We start from the raw sequence: 17,952 nt of genomic DNA, 5'->3' as shown, positions 1-17,952 counted from the left end.
CGATGTTTAAGTCAGTAAGGTATCTAAGAAGAATACCAACTTAAAAGCAGAGTTATATGAGAATTGAGTATATTAGTGACATACCTGTGCCGTCGTTTTTTTATCTATTTATAGGAAAATATTGCTTATAAGTGTGTTTGTGTCTCATACACGTGTCAACTCCTCATTGGCTTCGGACCCTATTACCATGCTCATCAGAGTTGAGTGAGCTTTTTAGAATCCAAAGCTTCTCTTTATTCATGTGCTTTAAGTGGGCTGAGCTGTTGTCTGGCCGCTGGGCCAATGTTCAGCTGCTTAACGGGTCTGGGCTTTAGCTTATTAGGCCCAAATTTATAATATAGTTAAGCCCTGAACAAGATTATCTCAAATGAGAATATGGATAATCCAGACGGAAAAGAAACCCTAAATTGAAACTTAAAATGTGAGCAAAACAAAATGATTATTCCACTCAAAACCACAAATCCACCTTCCAAGTTTAAATAGCATCATCACAAATTAGTATCTGTACATAAAAATGAAACTAAGATTGCACCCTGAAAGGACAAATAGAAAGGGTGTAAGCAAAACCTTAATGCAAACTCAAACTACACATATTATGATTTAAACCATCCATCCATCCATTGAAAAATAATGATCTGATCCTCATTCATCACCAACTCAGTTAGATACACAAACTACATCTCATATCAGTTCAACCAAAATGCAGATCCAATTGAAACTAACAACACTTAATTCTTCGATTTCGAATGCTTTACGAGCCAATCAATAACAGTATCGATGTTGGTCGAGTTCTTGCAGGAAATCATGAAGCAGCACACTTCTCTATCAGTAATAGACTTGAGCCCCCTGTTACGCACACGAAAATGTTGTTATCGTTAGAATGCAAGTGAGATATGATACTATACTAGAGAAGTAGAATCATAAATTAGTTGTCACGTACATTTCTTCTGCGAAACCTTCTTTCGACATAGCTCCATGTTTATCAATCTTGTTTCCAAGTACCAACAAGGGAATGCCATTCAGTGAGGGCTTACTCAAAAGGTCATGAAGTTCACCTTTGGACACCGATAAGTTATCGGAATCAGCTGCATCCACAACGTATCTACAAACATATAACCAACAATGTTAAGCTTATTTCTAACAATATGTACTTAAAAACGTCTATGCTTAAGTGTATCTATTTCAGAGACAAAGGAAACAATGAGATGGATCATATACAATAGTTGTTTCTCAAACCTAACTGAACAATTTGTATTTACCATTCGAAGTAAAACAACGAAAACGAGAACCAAACGGGAACTATGAGTTTGTGAAGTTAAAGATCTACAAGCACTCACAAGATAATGATCTATAACAAGACTAATCTATCTTAAAGAGCAAAACGAGACCCTTGCCCAACTTCAGTATCCTCATAAGTACAGCCCCAAAATAGTAACTACTCGAATTACGCTGCAAATTTGAGATAAATTCGTACAACTAAGCATCAATTACTTCAGTATCCTCATAAGTACAGCCCCAAAATAGTAACTACTCGAATTACGCTGCAAATTTGAGATAAATTCGTACAACTAAGCATCAATTTCAAGTGTTATTTTGCTATTACTTCATGGAAAATCGCATGGCAAGAATAAGATGGAAAATCGCATGTTAAGCACATGTTTAAAAGGTCTGGTCCCAAAATACTAGAGGGTCAATGAAGCATGAATCCCCAAAGCAAGATAAAGATTCCATTCTAAATTGTTTCATGACATAAATTCATACTTGATTTCCTATCTTAACAAAAGAAAATGGATAAAATTTGCAGGCTTTTGTACCCAAAAAAAAATTCAGCTGTTCAATTTTGCTAAGTTATGGGTGTATTACTGGTTAGCTGTACATAGTACCCTGCACAAAATACTTTTCTTACCAAACATGCCTCTAAGGAATTGTAAGAATTTTTTATAGTGATCAATCTAAAATTATGTCCAGGTCGAAAAAGAAAATGTGCAGCATGAAATTGAGCATTAGAAGCTGAGCTCAATATGAAAATCATTGTAAAACTGATAGCCATATTCATAATCTTATCAACGCCACGGGGCTAGACTCAGGCAAGGCCAATGTCCCCTTGCGGCACCAAGACTTCCCCAAGCCATCATGCAGCCAACTGATACCAAAAAATTTGTAGGAAACCAAAAGGACAAACCAACAAAAAACATGATATAAGCAATAATCATAATTTGAGTCATCTATATGCGAGCATGAAATGACAGAGCAGAACAACTAAAGAAAAGCACATATACAATGTAGTTCACATAAAAAACGTCCAAGAAAACTAAATATCTTTCAAGTTTAGAAACACGTTTATGCAAGTATAGTATAGTAAAGAAAAAGGGTAAGACATACACAATAGCTGAGACCGCGCGGCAGTATCTCTCCCACATGCTGCGAAACCTGGGTTGACCTCCAAGATCCCACAACTTTATTGTGACATTCCCTTTTGTTACTTTCCTCATATTAAAGCCTACCTGTAGATAAAAAGGGATAACTTCATTCACATTTCATGGTTTAATTTAGTAATTAACTGGAAAAAAAGGAGAAATTCTCAGGAATAGTATTTCTAATAATCATTCAAAGTTATTCAGAAAGAGGACAAACCGTTGGAATCATGTCTTCACTGTACCCACCAGTCTACAAACAAGAGCCGGATTGTAAGTATAAAAACCGAAAGATGAAAAGAAAGAAATTACATATATATAATGTAAACTTTAAACTTACCGCAATGACATTTACTAGGGATGTTTTACCAGCATTTTGAAGTCCTATCAGAGATAACTCCATCTCTTGCTTGAAAAAGAGGCTACAATAGATAAACAACGAAATATCAAATCACATCTTAATCCAAAGTCAGATACTTCCATGGAAGGCAAGTAGCAAGAAGAATCATTTTAATTAGTTCAAGCAAGGAAGACCATTCAACATTAGGAACTCTCAAATATCAAAGAAAGGAAAGAAACTCCATGGAGTTAACAGAAACACTATTTGTTTAACTGCTAAACATGCCACCAGCTTCTTCCTTTTTAGCACAACACTGCTGCTGCAACACCCATTCATAAACTTCCAGAAGAAACATATTTTCCCCTTTCGAGCCCCAGGACGCGCATCGATCCCAGAAGGGATATCCCTCATCCTATCCAAGTTTGAAATTTGAAGTTGAGAGCTCAATGTAGGGCCGAAACCTCAATTGTAACCATGAGAATTGTATGACAGCTTGTTATGCACCTGCAGAAGTACTCCTAAACGTGCAATTCCATCGACATCAGAGATATCCCGGAAAAGCTAAGCTGAAGATATTTCTGAGATCATAACAACTAAACGGTATCCACTCTGCTGCTGTTCTACCATTGCTGTAACAGCCACTATGTCTTGATATATCTTATTTCTGACCATAACCAAACAATCCAGAATCCAAAGAGCCAATGGGCAATTGATTGAAGGTATTGAAATTGAGCCAATCTAATCATGTTTAGGTTCCAGATGGATGAAAATCCAATTGATCAAATTGTTTCTCACTCAATTGCAAAGTTTAACATACAAATCCAAGAAAGCATATGAACTACTCAATTCAGATTTCATACACTTCCTATTTCAGAATTCACAATAAACATTCATCAGCTTATTCAACTTAAAATCTCCAACTCTCCCTCTCTGTGTAAAGATAACTGAAAGTCAATGTCCTAACTTAAGCTGCACTTAGATTTAACTCAAACAAGTGTCCTCTATTTTCCACGACTCCAAAGGAAATTGTATTTTTTCGCCAAACAAGCACCAATAAGATTAAACCATAAAAGCAAACATGTATTCAAATTAAATATGCATAACCTTCTACCATAATTGGCCTTCAAGTGCAATTAAAAAAAAAAAAAAAATCCCCTTCCCAGCAATAATAATAGCGTATTATAAATTATATCAAAACTTTCTGGGCATCCAAACAGTTCTTAAAAATGGAGAAAGAAAGGACATTACCTTCGTAGCCAATTGAGAAAAGCATCCCACAATCCCATCTTCGTTTTCTTTCAATTTTATGCCGTCTATGAATCTCAATAAAAAGAAGCAAAATTTAGGGTTTTGATTATACCCAACAATGAGATCGATCTGGTTAAATAGAAAGATAGAGAGCTTTTATAAGTGCTTTATTTTTCCTATCAATAATTGAATTGAATTGAATTTCCTCCCCATTTAAAATCGGAATAGGAAAAAGCCATAGATAATGATAATAATCCGAGCTCGGACAGAATAAAGAATGTTCAATTTCATCATCCACGCGCCTAAAAAGGGAGGTGGAGAATATCAGCCAATGGTAGTGCTTTCGTGGGGAACCGCCAAGAATATGATTGGATTAGAAACCACACGCGCTAAGGAAAACAGTGGGAAAAGTTATCGCTGTGGGATGATCTAAACGACGCCGTGTTGGGGGAACGAATTTTCAATTTGTCCTTGCTTGTCGCGTCAGCAAATGTGGAGTTCCTCTCAGTTGGCAGTTGCAATCTCCAGGTTGTCTATTTGTGGCTTGACCAAAGGACTGGGTCAAGACGTGGCAGCATGTCATTGGATGGTCATTTTACTGCCATTTTCACCTTCAAAAATAAAATAGAATTCTAATAAATGTCGGTTTGTCCTTATTAAGTAAGATAATTGACAAATCAAGTATGGGAACTCCATAATTAGTTAAATATTTTCTCAAAAAAAAAAAAGTTAAATATTATAATGTTAATAGTGAGGGCGAGCCTTAGCGCAACGGTAAACGTTGTTGTCGTGTGACCAAGAGGTCACGGGTTCGAGTCTTAGAAGCGGCCTTTTACCAAATAAATTGGCAGGGGAAGGCATGCCCCCAGTACATCCTTGTGGTGGGACCCCTCTCCGGACCCTCGCTCAGCGGGGACGCGTAGTGCGATCGGGCCGCCCTTTTTATTATAATGTTAATAGTAACAATAGAAAGAGGAACAATTGCCTCTTTAATAAAATACTACTTTCTATATTCATGAAAAAAAGTAATATATATATGCTATTTGGACCCAACTTTGTCTCGGATCGAGAATTAATATGAAGTATTTGAGGTGCTCCCGAATGATTAATGAATGTTTAATTGATATATTTTATGTACTTTTATAGAAAAAAGTAATCTTATATGTAATGACAGATTCAGACTCAATAGTCATGATTTATGAGTGGTAAATTAATATATTTTATATAAAATTAAACCAATTTATAGTTTTCATAAAAAATTTGATATCTTCTTACGACTATTACGAGTTCAAGCACCTTCGAAATCCTTCTAGATTCGTCCTTGTTTGTACATATGTTCTTTGGAGTTTTTCAACTTTTTTAACAATCAACGAATGCTCAAATCCTTATTCGCCTTGAATCCGACCCTAAGTCACACTAAAATAATTTGTTACCTACCTAGAATGAAATTTTATTCCGCATTTTCAGAATTTATTATAGAATTTACACCTAAATAGGAATTATATTCATATGGTATGACTTAATTAAACAAATTACAATTCTAATAGGAGTGTATCTGCTAAAGCACATAATATTATAATATTGTAATCATGGTTATATACAAAGGCTTTGCGTTGTTACCATTTAGTGTTATCATTGTTTTGCATACTAAATGAGTGTTTGGTATATATGTATGTTGCTTTCTATATTCATAAAAAAACTACTTCCTATATATAAAACATACTACTATATATGCTATATGGACTGAAATTTAACTCGGATCCACAATTGATGTGAAGTATTTTGATGAAGATATCCTTTCTTGGTCCTCTATTCAAACCGGACCTAGCGGATGTTCCAGTTAGTGTAAGAAGAATCACCGGGCGAATCAAGGAACCTAAAAGGCGAATGAAACCTTGGCGAAGCTTACGCAGGCGAATCCTTCCTAAGCGTATCCAATAAGATTACTTCCTCGCCAAGGAGACTAGTATTACTTCCTTCTGAAGAAGACAAGCCTGACATCTGCTGACATCGTCCTATTTACTATCTCTACCATTTGTTTGGTTGTGTTGCCATTTGATCTCATTTACCTTTGATCTTTCTTTTACCAAAATATCCTTAGCTACAAGAAAGGGTGAAACCTTAGGAAGGGTATTTACGTCCATAGACTTAAATTTAGGGAAAGTATTTAACCTCCATTGTTTGTAAGGAGAGGGCGACTTTTATGAATCAAACACTATATTTCTCTTTGATTTTCTTTTATGAATTAAACAATATATTTCTTTTATGAATCAACTTTTTTTGTACATTTTCTTTCTTTTTCTTCAATTTTCTGGCTTTCTTTTTCGTTTTTTCATTTTTTCCTCGTTTAATCTAAATAAGCACCAAATGGGTTAACGTATTCTCCAGCTATCTGTCTGAATAAACTTTATCTTCTTTCCAGTATGCATATCTTTCTAGGCTAAAAAATATTTGAAAATATTTAACACCCGGTCTTTAACTAGGACTAAAAAACATATAGTCTCTAGTTAAAAACAAATAGAAATAAGAAATTTAGATTAAAAGAGAGAATTAAGACTTTGGATCAACTAGGTAACAAGATGAAAGATTGAGGAAGAAGAATTGGATTCTGACATTGAAGAAGAAGAACATTACAAAGAATGAAAGAGAATTAGGAAGAGAGAGAAAGCAAATTACAAAAGTTACCTAAAGCATACTAACTGACTCATATATATACATCGAATATAAAATACTAAATTCTAATACAACCTTATTCTTAATTCTTATTACTAAACTACCACCTATTATATTCTAATTACATTTTAACTCTATTATCGCCCCTCAAATTGGAATGCATAGAGTAAGCACACCAAGCTTGGAAACTAGAAATTTGAAAGCTGATGATGGTAAAGTTTTGGTGAAGATATATCCAACATGATGTATTGTCGAGATTGCTAAGGGATACACCAATCGTGCTTTAAATTTCCCCTTAACAAAATGACAATCGAGTTCGATGTGTTTTGTCCTCTCGTGAAAAGTGGAGTTATGTGTAAGATAAATGGCAGACTGGTTATCATAGAAAAGTGGTTCTAGTTGTTTGATTTTGGTGTTCAAATCATGCAGAATGTACATCAACCATTGCACCTATGCTATGACAGATGCCATTTCCCTGTACTTTGTTTCAGTTGGAGATCTGGACACAATGACCTACTTCTTGATTTTCCAACTGATTAAAGACTTGCATAGATAAACACAAAAACTAGTAACAGACCTTCTAATGTTTGTACAAGAAGCCCAAGATTCTCTTTAATGTATAAAAGAACCCTCTTAGCTGCAACTAAATGAATATCAGTAGGTTTTTATAAAAATTGACTTAGAGTATTAACATTTAACATAATATGTGATATCAAGCCTGCTATTAGTTAGATATATTAATCTTCCTATAAGTCTTGTATAAATATGAGGATCAACCTAAATTGTACTTTGATCTTGGACAACATTAAAGTTGCTTCCGTTGGAGTTTCAATAGGTTTTGCTGCTAGGAAACCAGCATCCTGCAATTGTTTTAAAGAATACTTTCTTTGGGAAGCATGTATGCCTTTTGTTTATCTATCAATTTCTAACCCAAGAAAATATTTCAAACTACCTAAATCTTAATCTTAAAACTCTGTGTCTAAAGCAGTTTTAATATCCTGTATTTCAACAATATCATTCCCTGTCATGATGATATCATAAACATAAATAAGTAAGACAATGACAAGAAATTTATTGTGCTTATTGAACATAGAATGACCAGACTCATATTGTTTATTTCCATGCTGAAAAAGAAAAGAAGATAGCCTAGAATACCATTGTCTATTTGATTGCTTAAGTCCATGTAAGGACTTTTGCAATTAACAAACAATACCAGGTTTTGGCAAAGCAATTCCAAGAGGTGGTTCCATATAAACATCCTCTTCTAGCTCTTTATGAAGGAAAGCATTGTTGACATCACATTGAAAGATAGGCTAATTAGGACAACTGTTAAAGCTAAAACCAACCTAACAGTGCTTACCTTCACAACTGGGGAAAAGGTATCTCTATAACCTATTCCCTCAACTTGGATATACCTTTTAGTAACTAAATGTGCCTTATACCTGTCTAATGACCCATCACTCATAATCTTAACCTTAAAAACCATCTAGAGTGAATAGGAACAATTCATGGGGGTAAAGGTGTTAAAGTCCAGGTTTTCCTCTATTATAAAGCTTTTAACTCAGTGTTGATAACTTCTTAACAACAAGGATGTTTAATTGCCTCATTATAATTCTTAGGTTGTGGAAATATAGAAACATTTTATATATAATTCTTATGATTATTAGATAACTTATCATAACTAAAGACAATCAAAAGAGGATATTTAGGGGTGACTAAAACTGGGGATTCAGATTCTGGCGAACAAGAATTAAGCTGATTACAATGGTAATCAACCAAATAAGAAGGCTTTACTCTAACTCTGTCAGATTGTTGAGCGATTTCCGCAAGTGCACGGTTTCGCTTGTAGTAATAAAAAGATATCGAACCCACAAGGAACGCTTTTTAACGAAAACTTATTTTAATTCAGTTTGATTCACGTTTTAGGTTTATAATATGGAAAATCGTTTAATTGGATTTGGTTTTGAGATTGATAGAATAAGAATTAGGCTAGAATATGTAGAATGTTAGAAATCAATTCTGTTTTGAATATGAATTACAAAACAGAAACGTTTAATGTTTAAAATAAGAGAATAATTGTATTCATTTGAAATTAAGCAAAGAAAACAACTTTAAACTTTGTATAAATTATAAAAATGTAATAACGTAAATTCCTTCAATTAAAGGGCTTTGAACTGCAGACAATCCTCCTACGGTCGGGTTAGATTGCTACCTTAACCAAATTAATACTTATTTGCATAAGAATTAATTTGCCTAAGTGTTCAACAAAGTTTCCTTGTAAAGATATTTAATTCAACTACGTATTAATGAAAACACCAGAACTCACTTCGGATCAATTACAGAAGTGCTACATAAAAATTTATTGTTGTTGCATGAACTTTATTAAATGAAGTATGAATTTGATACAAGTTTACAGAGAACAGAAAGCATGGAAGCATTCAAAACGACATTCAAGTTCCAGGTTGTCAATCATTTCCTAAAACCTCGTTAGAGTTTGTCAGGCTCCGGGGTCGAATCCGCTACTTAATCTTCTCGCTAAATCTTCGGAATAGAGACGGGTACTTCTACTACTAAAAATGTAAACTAATATGAACAGATCTTAATCTAAATCTAAATGCTACTGCGTTTGTAATTATTTGATAAACAATGTGTGTACATATTGTCCTCAGATTAGACTCTAGCAAGTGCACTAGATACAAGTAATAAAGTGATAAATGAGTATCGTCTCCACAGGGATTGTGATTCAAATCAATATTAGAAATCGTTGCTAAACAGTGTGTGTCACAACAGTGTCTTCTTTTATCGTTGATTGTTTGATGTTGGTTACTTAACAATTCAGGCAGACTGATGAAACAAGAAAATGAAATAACTTTGCAAAGATTTTAGAGAATAGAACAGGCTCGACATAGCCGAACATGGTGTGCTACGTCTTACAACATTCCATGAATACAAGACAATGCCAATGAAGCCAAAGTTTCAGTTTTGAAGTGAGTTTGAGTCAACTTTCGTGTGTTCTCAAACTCCTAAGATTTACTAACACCTTTAGCATCCTAAAGGTACGTTCTTTCTAGCATTAAGAACAAAACTGCATTTCTAGATGAGAAAACCCTTGACACAACCTTCTAACTTGTCAGCTTCGAAGTTGGGAGATCAATAAAGATATCGGTGAAGATGAAAGCAGTGTCCTATCATTCATCTAACACATACATACATGCTTAAGCAAGAAAGTTAAACCCTCATTGACCACAACATTGGCAAAATACGAAATATTCATAAAAACATTGTAACACTTACATCACCGGGTCGGCCAGGCCGTGCCCGTTCAAAAGGACTACTCACTCATATTGAGCAGTGAGAAGACGATGGTTCTTGATACAGCTTGAGACTCCATGGGAGCTCTCTTCTTTCTTCTATTCTATGTTACTAAAAAAATACTAAAAATCCGAAGTACTAAACTTCTCTCTGCTTCACCTATTTAAAGGGAAAGACAGAGGCCAAAATAGGTACAACTTTCGTACCCTTTCTACAAAATAAGTCAACTACCAACTATAATTAAAATAAACTAATATGATTAAATTTCGATTAACCCTTGAACACTCAAGGGGGTGATACTTCAAGTCATCTTGCTTCTTTAAGCAATCCCATTGCCACACACTTTCACCTGCCGCTCTGCCGCTTTCTCTGCCACTGCCACCATGATCTGTCGCTGTCCGTCATTGGAAAATCCGGCGTTTGACCGCTGGATACAAGTAAAGCTCCACTCCTCTTGGCTTTAGCAAAACAAGCTGTTTCCAGCAAGTTTAGCATTTCTCTTTGCTTATCTGCACAAGGACAGTAATTAGCCCTTATTTCTTACCAAATGACATAATAAAACACCCAAATTCCCTTATAAATACTATGTTATATTTAGTCAATTTCATGCCTAACAAATACCCCCAAATTGAACCTTTGCTTGTCCTCAAGCAACAAATTGTAAGAAGGAATCAGAAAAAGAAAGTTAGGAATGAAATTAGTTTTAGGGAACGAGACAGAGGAATACAGAAACACAGAACGCTTGGCATAAAGAGGAAATGAACAGATGCATGCTAAGGTTTCGTCGAAGAGCTAAAACTTGTTTTAGAAATTGTGTCCTTTTTGCTCAAGAAATTCCTTAAATCTTAAAATTTAGACGTCCTCTTTCACCAGGAGTCACCAACTGCCAGACATGCCTCACTAAGGAATGGAACAATTCACTCACTCTCGCATGGCATCTTTTCGCCATAGGACTAAGCATGCGATTTCACTCCTCAGCTCAGACACCACACCCTTAGGGTGCGAGTTTGCCTATTGGTCCCGAATCCATGGGTCGAAGTTCCTCCTGACATAGTCCAAAGGACTTATATAGGTTGTAATGTTCGGTTTAGGCTCTGGTTTGACAGTGAAAGGCTATTTAAGTGTATGAATTCTGTCTTTTTGCTATTTTATTTAACATACGCAGCCTATAATGATTGCTATTTACACACTCTTTTATCTACACAACCTGTTTACTCATAACCCAGTACTCTTTTGAATATTCATTAAGGTTCCTTCCTCCTCTTGTTATATTCCCTAGTTCTTTCCATCTTTTCCTTAAGCATTGTTTGCTCAATTGCTTCTTTTCGCAAAACTTAAGCACATGATTTTTATTTTAAACAATTGGCTTTTCAAAGCATAAGACAGAACTCAGGGTGTTTTTGACTTATAAGTGAAAGGAGAGGGCTATCATTCGCGGGTTTTTTTCAGAAACAGCAGGTCATGGCTCGACTTGGTATCCTAATCATTGGGGTGCAAAGCACATGTGCCTTTTGTGTAGCGGAGAGGGTAACTAAATGCCTCTTTCCTCCTATGAAAGTCAGAACAAATCACCATTTCAACATGGCACCAAGGCAAATTCTCCCTAAAGATAGTGAGCGCTGGCCCACTCATAAAAATTAATGCATAGCAAAGATGCATTTTAAGGCTCAAGTTCTCACTATTTTTGGGGAAAATGCAGTAAGGCAATGGTTACTAATTTTGAAAGAGGAATTAAAAATTTTAAAATTCTTGGAACTTCCTGAGATTTAGGGACACGAGGTGCAAACAAGCAAGTAACACAACCATTACACCAAAGCATGCACAATCTGTTCTTTGATTCCTACAGAACACTGAACAATTCCCTAGATGGAACATGCACAAGCGGAGAGAAAGAAAAAAAAATATGGAAACAAACAATAATTACCAAGGACATGTGCAAAAATTCTCAAGGGATATTTGTTCTACATCAAATTACTAATTTAAACAAACAAATTAAAAGCATTTATCATGTTATTTCTGCAATAAATTGTGACACACACAATCCACCCCCAAAAAATAATAAAACATTGTCCTCAATGTTATGAATCACGGTAGCAGATTGTTAATAAAATAGGCAGACCATAACATGATAGAGTGAGGGTGTTAGAGGTTACCAGATGCTAGGACAGCGACTATCGGTACAGATCAGGCGTGATGGGAAAGAGAGGAGTTAACCTCTCTATCCACAGGGGCAGGAATACCCTCCTCTTTCGAGGAGGCAGCATCATTAGCCTTAACATTAGCACTGGCAGGTGTTTCGGGCATTTGTCTTACCGGACTTTTTACAGAGAAACCAGATGGACTTTCCTTGGCATGCTCCTCAATGCAAAGGCTCTTGAGCATATCGATCTCGCCTTGTTGCGACGCGTATTTTTGCTCCATGGCGAATATCATTTCGCGGTTTGCCAGATTCTGGGCAAACAGGGCGTTGAATCGATCCATTATATCCTCGCTGGTCAGCTTTGCACACTTCTTATAAAAGTCCAAGTCCTTCGGCTTCTCGACTTGCTCGGAATCTGACGACACTGATACAGTAGGCTCGCTTTTCCTTTTTTGGCTCTCAGTCTGCCGAGATGTAACAAAGTCAGACATCTAGACCCACTTCCCGTTCACAAGTTTTTCGAATAGCATCTTTTGGAGGCTCTTGAGATCAATCGGGTCAGGATGATTCACAATCGTGAGGCGAGAGCGGTCTTCTGGTTTGAAAACCCCGATTGACTCCGCAATCCTGGTGACAATGCTTCCACAACAGATGATCGATGAGTTCTTCTTGGAAAAAGCGCTGATGTATTCTCCGAACCAGAATCCCAAATTCATTCTCGGTCCAACTGCCATACTCTACAACGCGGTGAGATCTGCATGTGGCATGGTGGCTTGGTTTTCCCGGGTGAAGATTGTACCGGAGATCAACTTGTGCAAATACCGAACAGCGTAATCATCGATATTGGACGCCTTGGACAAACTGTCGTCATAATGTTTCAGTCCTGAAAGTGATTCCCAGAAGGCCACAGGGTCGAAAACATCAGGCGTTGTGGTGAAGGCCTCTTTATAGCTCTCAGATTCTAGATCGTCATCGTCGGCAGCACCAAGCATCTGGTTAAACAGGTTAAGCGAAGGCCTCTGGGAGTGACCCATGAGCCTAAAGCTAAATTTTCCCTCTTCGTCAGGTTCGGTTATCTCAGCGTTGTGCTTAAAGGTGGACAAGAACTCGAGTGTCAGTTCCCGATAGACAGGTTCCGTCATTTCGAAGAAACATTCAAAATGATCGGCCTTCATGAGGGCAGCCTCTTTAGGGTTTCCCAGCAAACTGTTCGGATGGGTCCGAACTGAAATTTTGCTAACTCATCATAGTACGCCTGTACAGAGGCATCTTTAAACTGGGAGAGTTTCTTGACCAGCTTTTCATCCGGGATAAAAGCCACAGTGCTTGGCTCCGCCATTTTTGCTTTTGCTTTTTCTTTCTTGGAAGATCCCTCTATTTTCACGTTTTTGCCCGAGCCTCGGGTTCTCATTTCCCTTTCTAGTTTAAGTAGGGTTTTCCAGTGGTACAGGGCACAGATCATGAACTGCCTTTGTGAAAAGAAATCTCAAAGAAAAGAAAGAAATATGGTGAAAGACGGACTGAACTGAGATAAATCTTCTTTAAGTAGGGGAAACGAGGCGTCTTCTCGCCAATCTGTCATTATGAGGTCGAATCAGAGTCGGCCAACTGGACAGATTGGCAGAAAGACGCGTATTTTCGAATTGGAACGAGGGGTGATGAACGGTCAAGATTTGATTTTAGCATTTATTTCTCCCTAACCGTTCAATCTTATCGAGGAGAAAAACAGGCGGTATGATTGCCTATGGGCATAGGAGTGGACGTTCCACTTTTCCTAGCTTTTAATAAAAAAATTTTACCGCCCTAATTTCTACGATATTCCCTTCCCTACAAAACAGGTACAATTGTACTACCTCACCCTTGGAAGGATTTTTAGGTTTTACAATTGTGCCTGGGCAGAAGATACTCATTATGAAGTAAAACTCAACACATTTGACACAAGAATAAAAATAAAAATAAAAGTAAAAATAAAAATCAATAAAATGCAAAGTTACTTGTGCTACAATTGGTGTTTGTAGCGGACACCCTGTTCTCTTGCTTTTACTGACTTGGGGGATCCTGGAAATGAATAGTATCGATCCTCCTTGTGTGATCATTCTCTAAATATGGTTTTAATCTTTGCCCGTTCACCTTAAAAGGATCACCCCCGTACTTGAAAATTTCAACAGCCCCATGTGCGAATACACGGTTCACTATGAATGGTCCTGACCATCTTGACTTGAGCTTTCCTGGAAAGAGCCTCAATCGTGAATTGTAGAGAAGGACGTTTTGTCCCTCATGAAACACCTTGTTCAGGAGCTTTTTGTCGTGCCACTGCTTGGTCCTGGCTTTGTAATTTACCGCATTTTCGTACGAGAACAGTCTGAATTCCTCATTTCGCTCAGTTGTAAACTTCTCTGTTCACCAACAGCCTGTGTCTCAAAATTTAAAAATGTTAACGCCCAAAATGCACGGTGTTCCATTTCCACCGGCAGGTGACAAGATTTCCCGTATAACAAACGAAACGGAGACATTCCAATCGGTGTTTTATAAGCGGTACGATATGCCCATAGAGCATCATCGAGCTTGTTTGCCCAATCCCTCCGAGAGTTGCCAACAGTTTTCTCTAAAATTCTTTTTATTTCTCTATTGGAGATCTCCACCTGTCCACTGGTTTGTGGATGGTATGGTGTGGCAACTCTGTGTGAGACTCCAAGTTTCCCCATTAATTTTTCAAATTTCGCATTACAGAAGTGGGTCCCTTGATCATTGATGATCGCTCGCGGGACCCCGAATCTGGCAAACAGCCTTTTCAAAAATTTTACTACCACACGGGCGTCATTGGTGGGACTAGCCATTGCTTCGACCCACTTGCTCACATAATCCACAGCCACTAAGATGTATTTATTCCCTAAGGAAGTCGGGAATGGTCCCATAAAATCTATTCCCCAAATGTCAAAAATTTCGCACACAACTATGTTGTTGAGGGGCATAGCATTTCGAGCCGAAATGTTGCCAGTTCGTTGGCACTCATTGCAAGTGCTAACGAAGGCATGAGCATCCTTGAAAAGAGTGGGCCAGAAAAAACCTGATTGGAGAACCTTGGCTGCAGTTCGGCTTGCGCTATGGTGTCCTCCGGCTTCACGGTTATGACAGTGGCTTAGAACATCCTGTCCTTATTCTTGCGATATACATCTTCGAATGATTTGGTCCGCGCACAACCTGAAAAGGTAAGGGTCATCCCAAAAGTAATATTTGACTTCGGAGAAAAACTTCCTTTTTTGATTCGTGGATAGGTTGTGTGGTTTGAGCGAAGTTGCAAGGTAATTAGCTATATCGACGAACCATGGCGCAGACTGTGCCGCATATAGATGCTCATCAGGAAACCTTTCAACGATTTCTGCTTGTTCAAAGCTGCCCTTGTGATCTATCCTTGACAAATGATCTGCTGCAACATTCTCCGTTCCCTTTTTATCCTTAATTTCCAGATCAAACTCCTGGAGTAATAACAACCATCAGATCAATCTTGGCTTAGCATCTTTCTTCGCGAACAAGTATCGCAACGCTGCATGGTCTGTGTGAACAATCACCCTGGATAACACCAGGTAGGGCCTGAATTTGTCGAAAGCATACACAACCGCAAGAAGTTCCTTCTCGGTAGTTGTGTAGTTCTGCTGGGCCTCGTTTAATGTCTTACTTGCATAGTAGATGGGCCGAAACTTCTTTTCAATCCTATGTCCAAGAACAGCTCCCACACAATTATCGCTTGCGTCGCACATCATTTCAAACGGTTTCTCCCAGTCAGGTCCAGCTAGTATTGGTGAATTGATCAGTTTGCTCTTCAAGAGTTCAAATGCCTGTACACAGCTTGCGGTGAATACAAATTCAGCTTCCTTATGAAGTAGGGCAGACAAGGGTAGTGAAATTTTTGAAAAATCTTTGATAAACCGGCGATAGAACCCTGCATGCCCCAAAAAACTTCGCACATCCTTTACATTGGTGGGCACAGCCAGCTTTTCTATCACCTCTACTTTAGCTTTGTCCACTTCCATCCCTTTTTCTGAAATTTTATGCCCAAGGACAATTCCTCCTGTGACCATGAAGTGGCATTTCTCCCAATTTAAGACCAAATTAGTTTCCTTGCATCGCATGAGCACCGCTTCGAGGTTATTCAAACAGCTGTCAAAGCAGTTCCCATAAACCGAGAAGTTGTCCATGAATATTTCTACTGTTCGCTCCACCATGTCATGAAAAATGGACATCATGCATCGCTGAAAAGTGGCAGGAGCATTGCACAGGCCGAACGGCATTCTTCTGTAAGCATAAGTCCCATATGGACACGTGAACGTTGTTTTCTCCTGGTCCTCACAATGAATTGCGATTTGGTTGTATCCTGAATATCCGTCAAGAAAACAGTAGAATGCATAGCCCGCTAAACGCTCTAGCATCTGATCAATGAAGGGCAGCGAAAAATGATCCTTCCTTGTCGCCTCATTGAGCTTCCTGTAATCTACACAAACTCTCCATCCTGTGATTGTTCTTGTGGGCACTAACTCATATTTCTCATTGAGGACTACTGTCGTTCCTCCCTTCTTTGGCACAACATGAACAGGGCTTGTCCAAACACTATCGGATATTGGGTAGATAATTCCAGCATCGAGAAGCTTGATTACTTCTTTACGTACAACCTCCTTCATGTGGGGATTTAATCTGCGTTGCGGCTGGACTGTTGGTTTATGCTCCTTCTCCATTAAGATTCTATGAACACAGACTGCCGGGCTAATTCCTTTTATGTCATCAATTTTCCACGCGATTGCAGCCTTGTTTCTTCGCAAAACCACCAAGAGTTGCGCCTTTTGATCTGGAGTCAACTTTGAAGATATGATGACCGGACGTCCGTTGGGTGGTTCAAGGAATGCGTACTCGAGATGATCAGGCAGTGGCTTCAATTCTGGTTTAGACACAGGCACAGTTGGTACCTCTGGTGGTTCTTGATGGGTTGGAACAGTAGGGTCGAACGGAGGTGCCGGAAGGTTGGACTCAATGGAACAGCCTGTCCCTGCGCATAGGTTCACCTCTTCTCCCAATAAAGTTTCTAATGTGTCCTGTTCCTGCAAAGTAGAAAGACTTTGAAAATCATCTAAGAAACAGCATGTGTCATCATTATTATTCGCACGCCTCATAGCCTCGTTCATCTTAAAGATAACTTATTCCCCATTAATTCTTAAAAATAAGCGCCCCTCACCCACGTCTATCAATGCCTTCCCTGTTGCTAAGAATGGTCTTCCTAGGATGATAGGAACATGCAAGTCTTCATCTATGTCCATTATAATAAAATCAACGGGCAAAATGAATTTTCCTACTTTTACTAGCACGTCTTCCACTATCCCCCTAGGGTAGCATACGGAACGATCAGCTAACTGAATAGACATGCGAGTAGGCTGGGGTTCTCCTAGTCCAAGTTTTGCATACACAGAATATGGCATGAGATTTATGCTAGCCCCTAAATCACACAGTGCATTTTCAATATTCAGTTTTCCAATAGAACAAGGTATCGAAAAACTCCCTGGATCTTTTAGCTTCTTGGGCAGCTGCTACTTGTTTTGGAGTATTGACGAACAATCTCTGTTGAGTTGTATCATGGAAATGTTTTCCAGCTTCTTCTTGTTCGATAAGATGTCCTTGAGGAATTTGGCGTATGTCGGCATCTGTGCCAGTGCTTCCACGAAAGGAATGTTTATATGTAACTTCCTTAAGGTATCCAGCACCTTCGAATTATGCTCTTCCAACTTCTTATTGATTAGACGCGTTGGATATGGCACAGGTGGAACATACGGTGGTGGTGG

The 17,952-nt window shown here is 38.0% G+C and overlaps 1 protein-coding gene across 1 annotated transcript; it reads right to left on the bottom strand.

Moving 5' to 3' along the window:
• Positions 1 to 451: 451 nt before the first annotated feature.
• LOC136226990 (ADP-ribosylation factor-like protein 8b) lies at positions 452 to 4,226 on the bottom strand. The gene is made up of 6 exons (XM_066015708.1): positions 4,003 to 4,226; positions 2,755 to 2,836; positions 2,635 to 2,667; positions 2,383 to 2,504; positions 941 to 1,102; positions 452 to 846 (listed from the first exon to the last, which is right to left on the bottom strand). Exons 1-6 carry the CDS (start codon positions 4,038 to 4,040, stop codon positions 729 to 731), a joined length of 555 nt encoding a protein of 184 aa, XP_065871780.1. The 5' UTR covers positions 4,041 to 4,226; the 3' UTR covers positions 452 to 728.
• Positions 4,227 to 17,952: the final 13,726 nt, after the last annotated feature.

The sequence above is a fragment of the Euphorbia lathyris genome, chromosome 4 (assembly GCF_963576675.1).
Source record: "Euphorbia lathyris chromosome 4, ddEupLath1.1, whole genome shotgun sequence".
Classification (NCBI taxonomy): domain Eukaryota; kingdom Viridiplantae; phylum Streptophyta; class Magnoliopsida; order Malpighiales; family Euphorbiaceae; genus Euphorbia; species Euphorbia lathyris.
The sequence above is the reverse complement of the archived record's forward strand: the minus strand, read 5'-3'. Positions and strand labels throughout refer to the sequence as shown.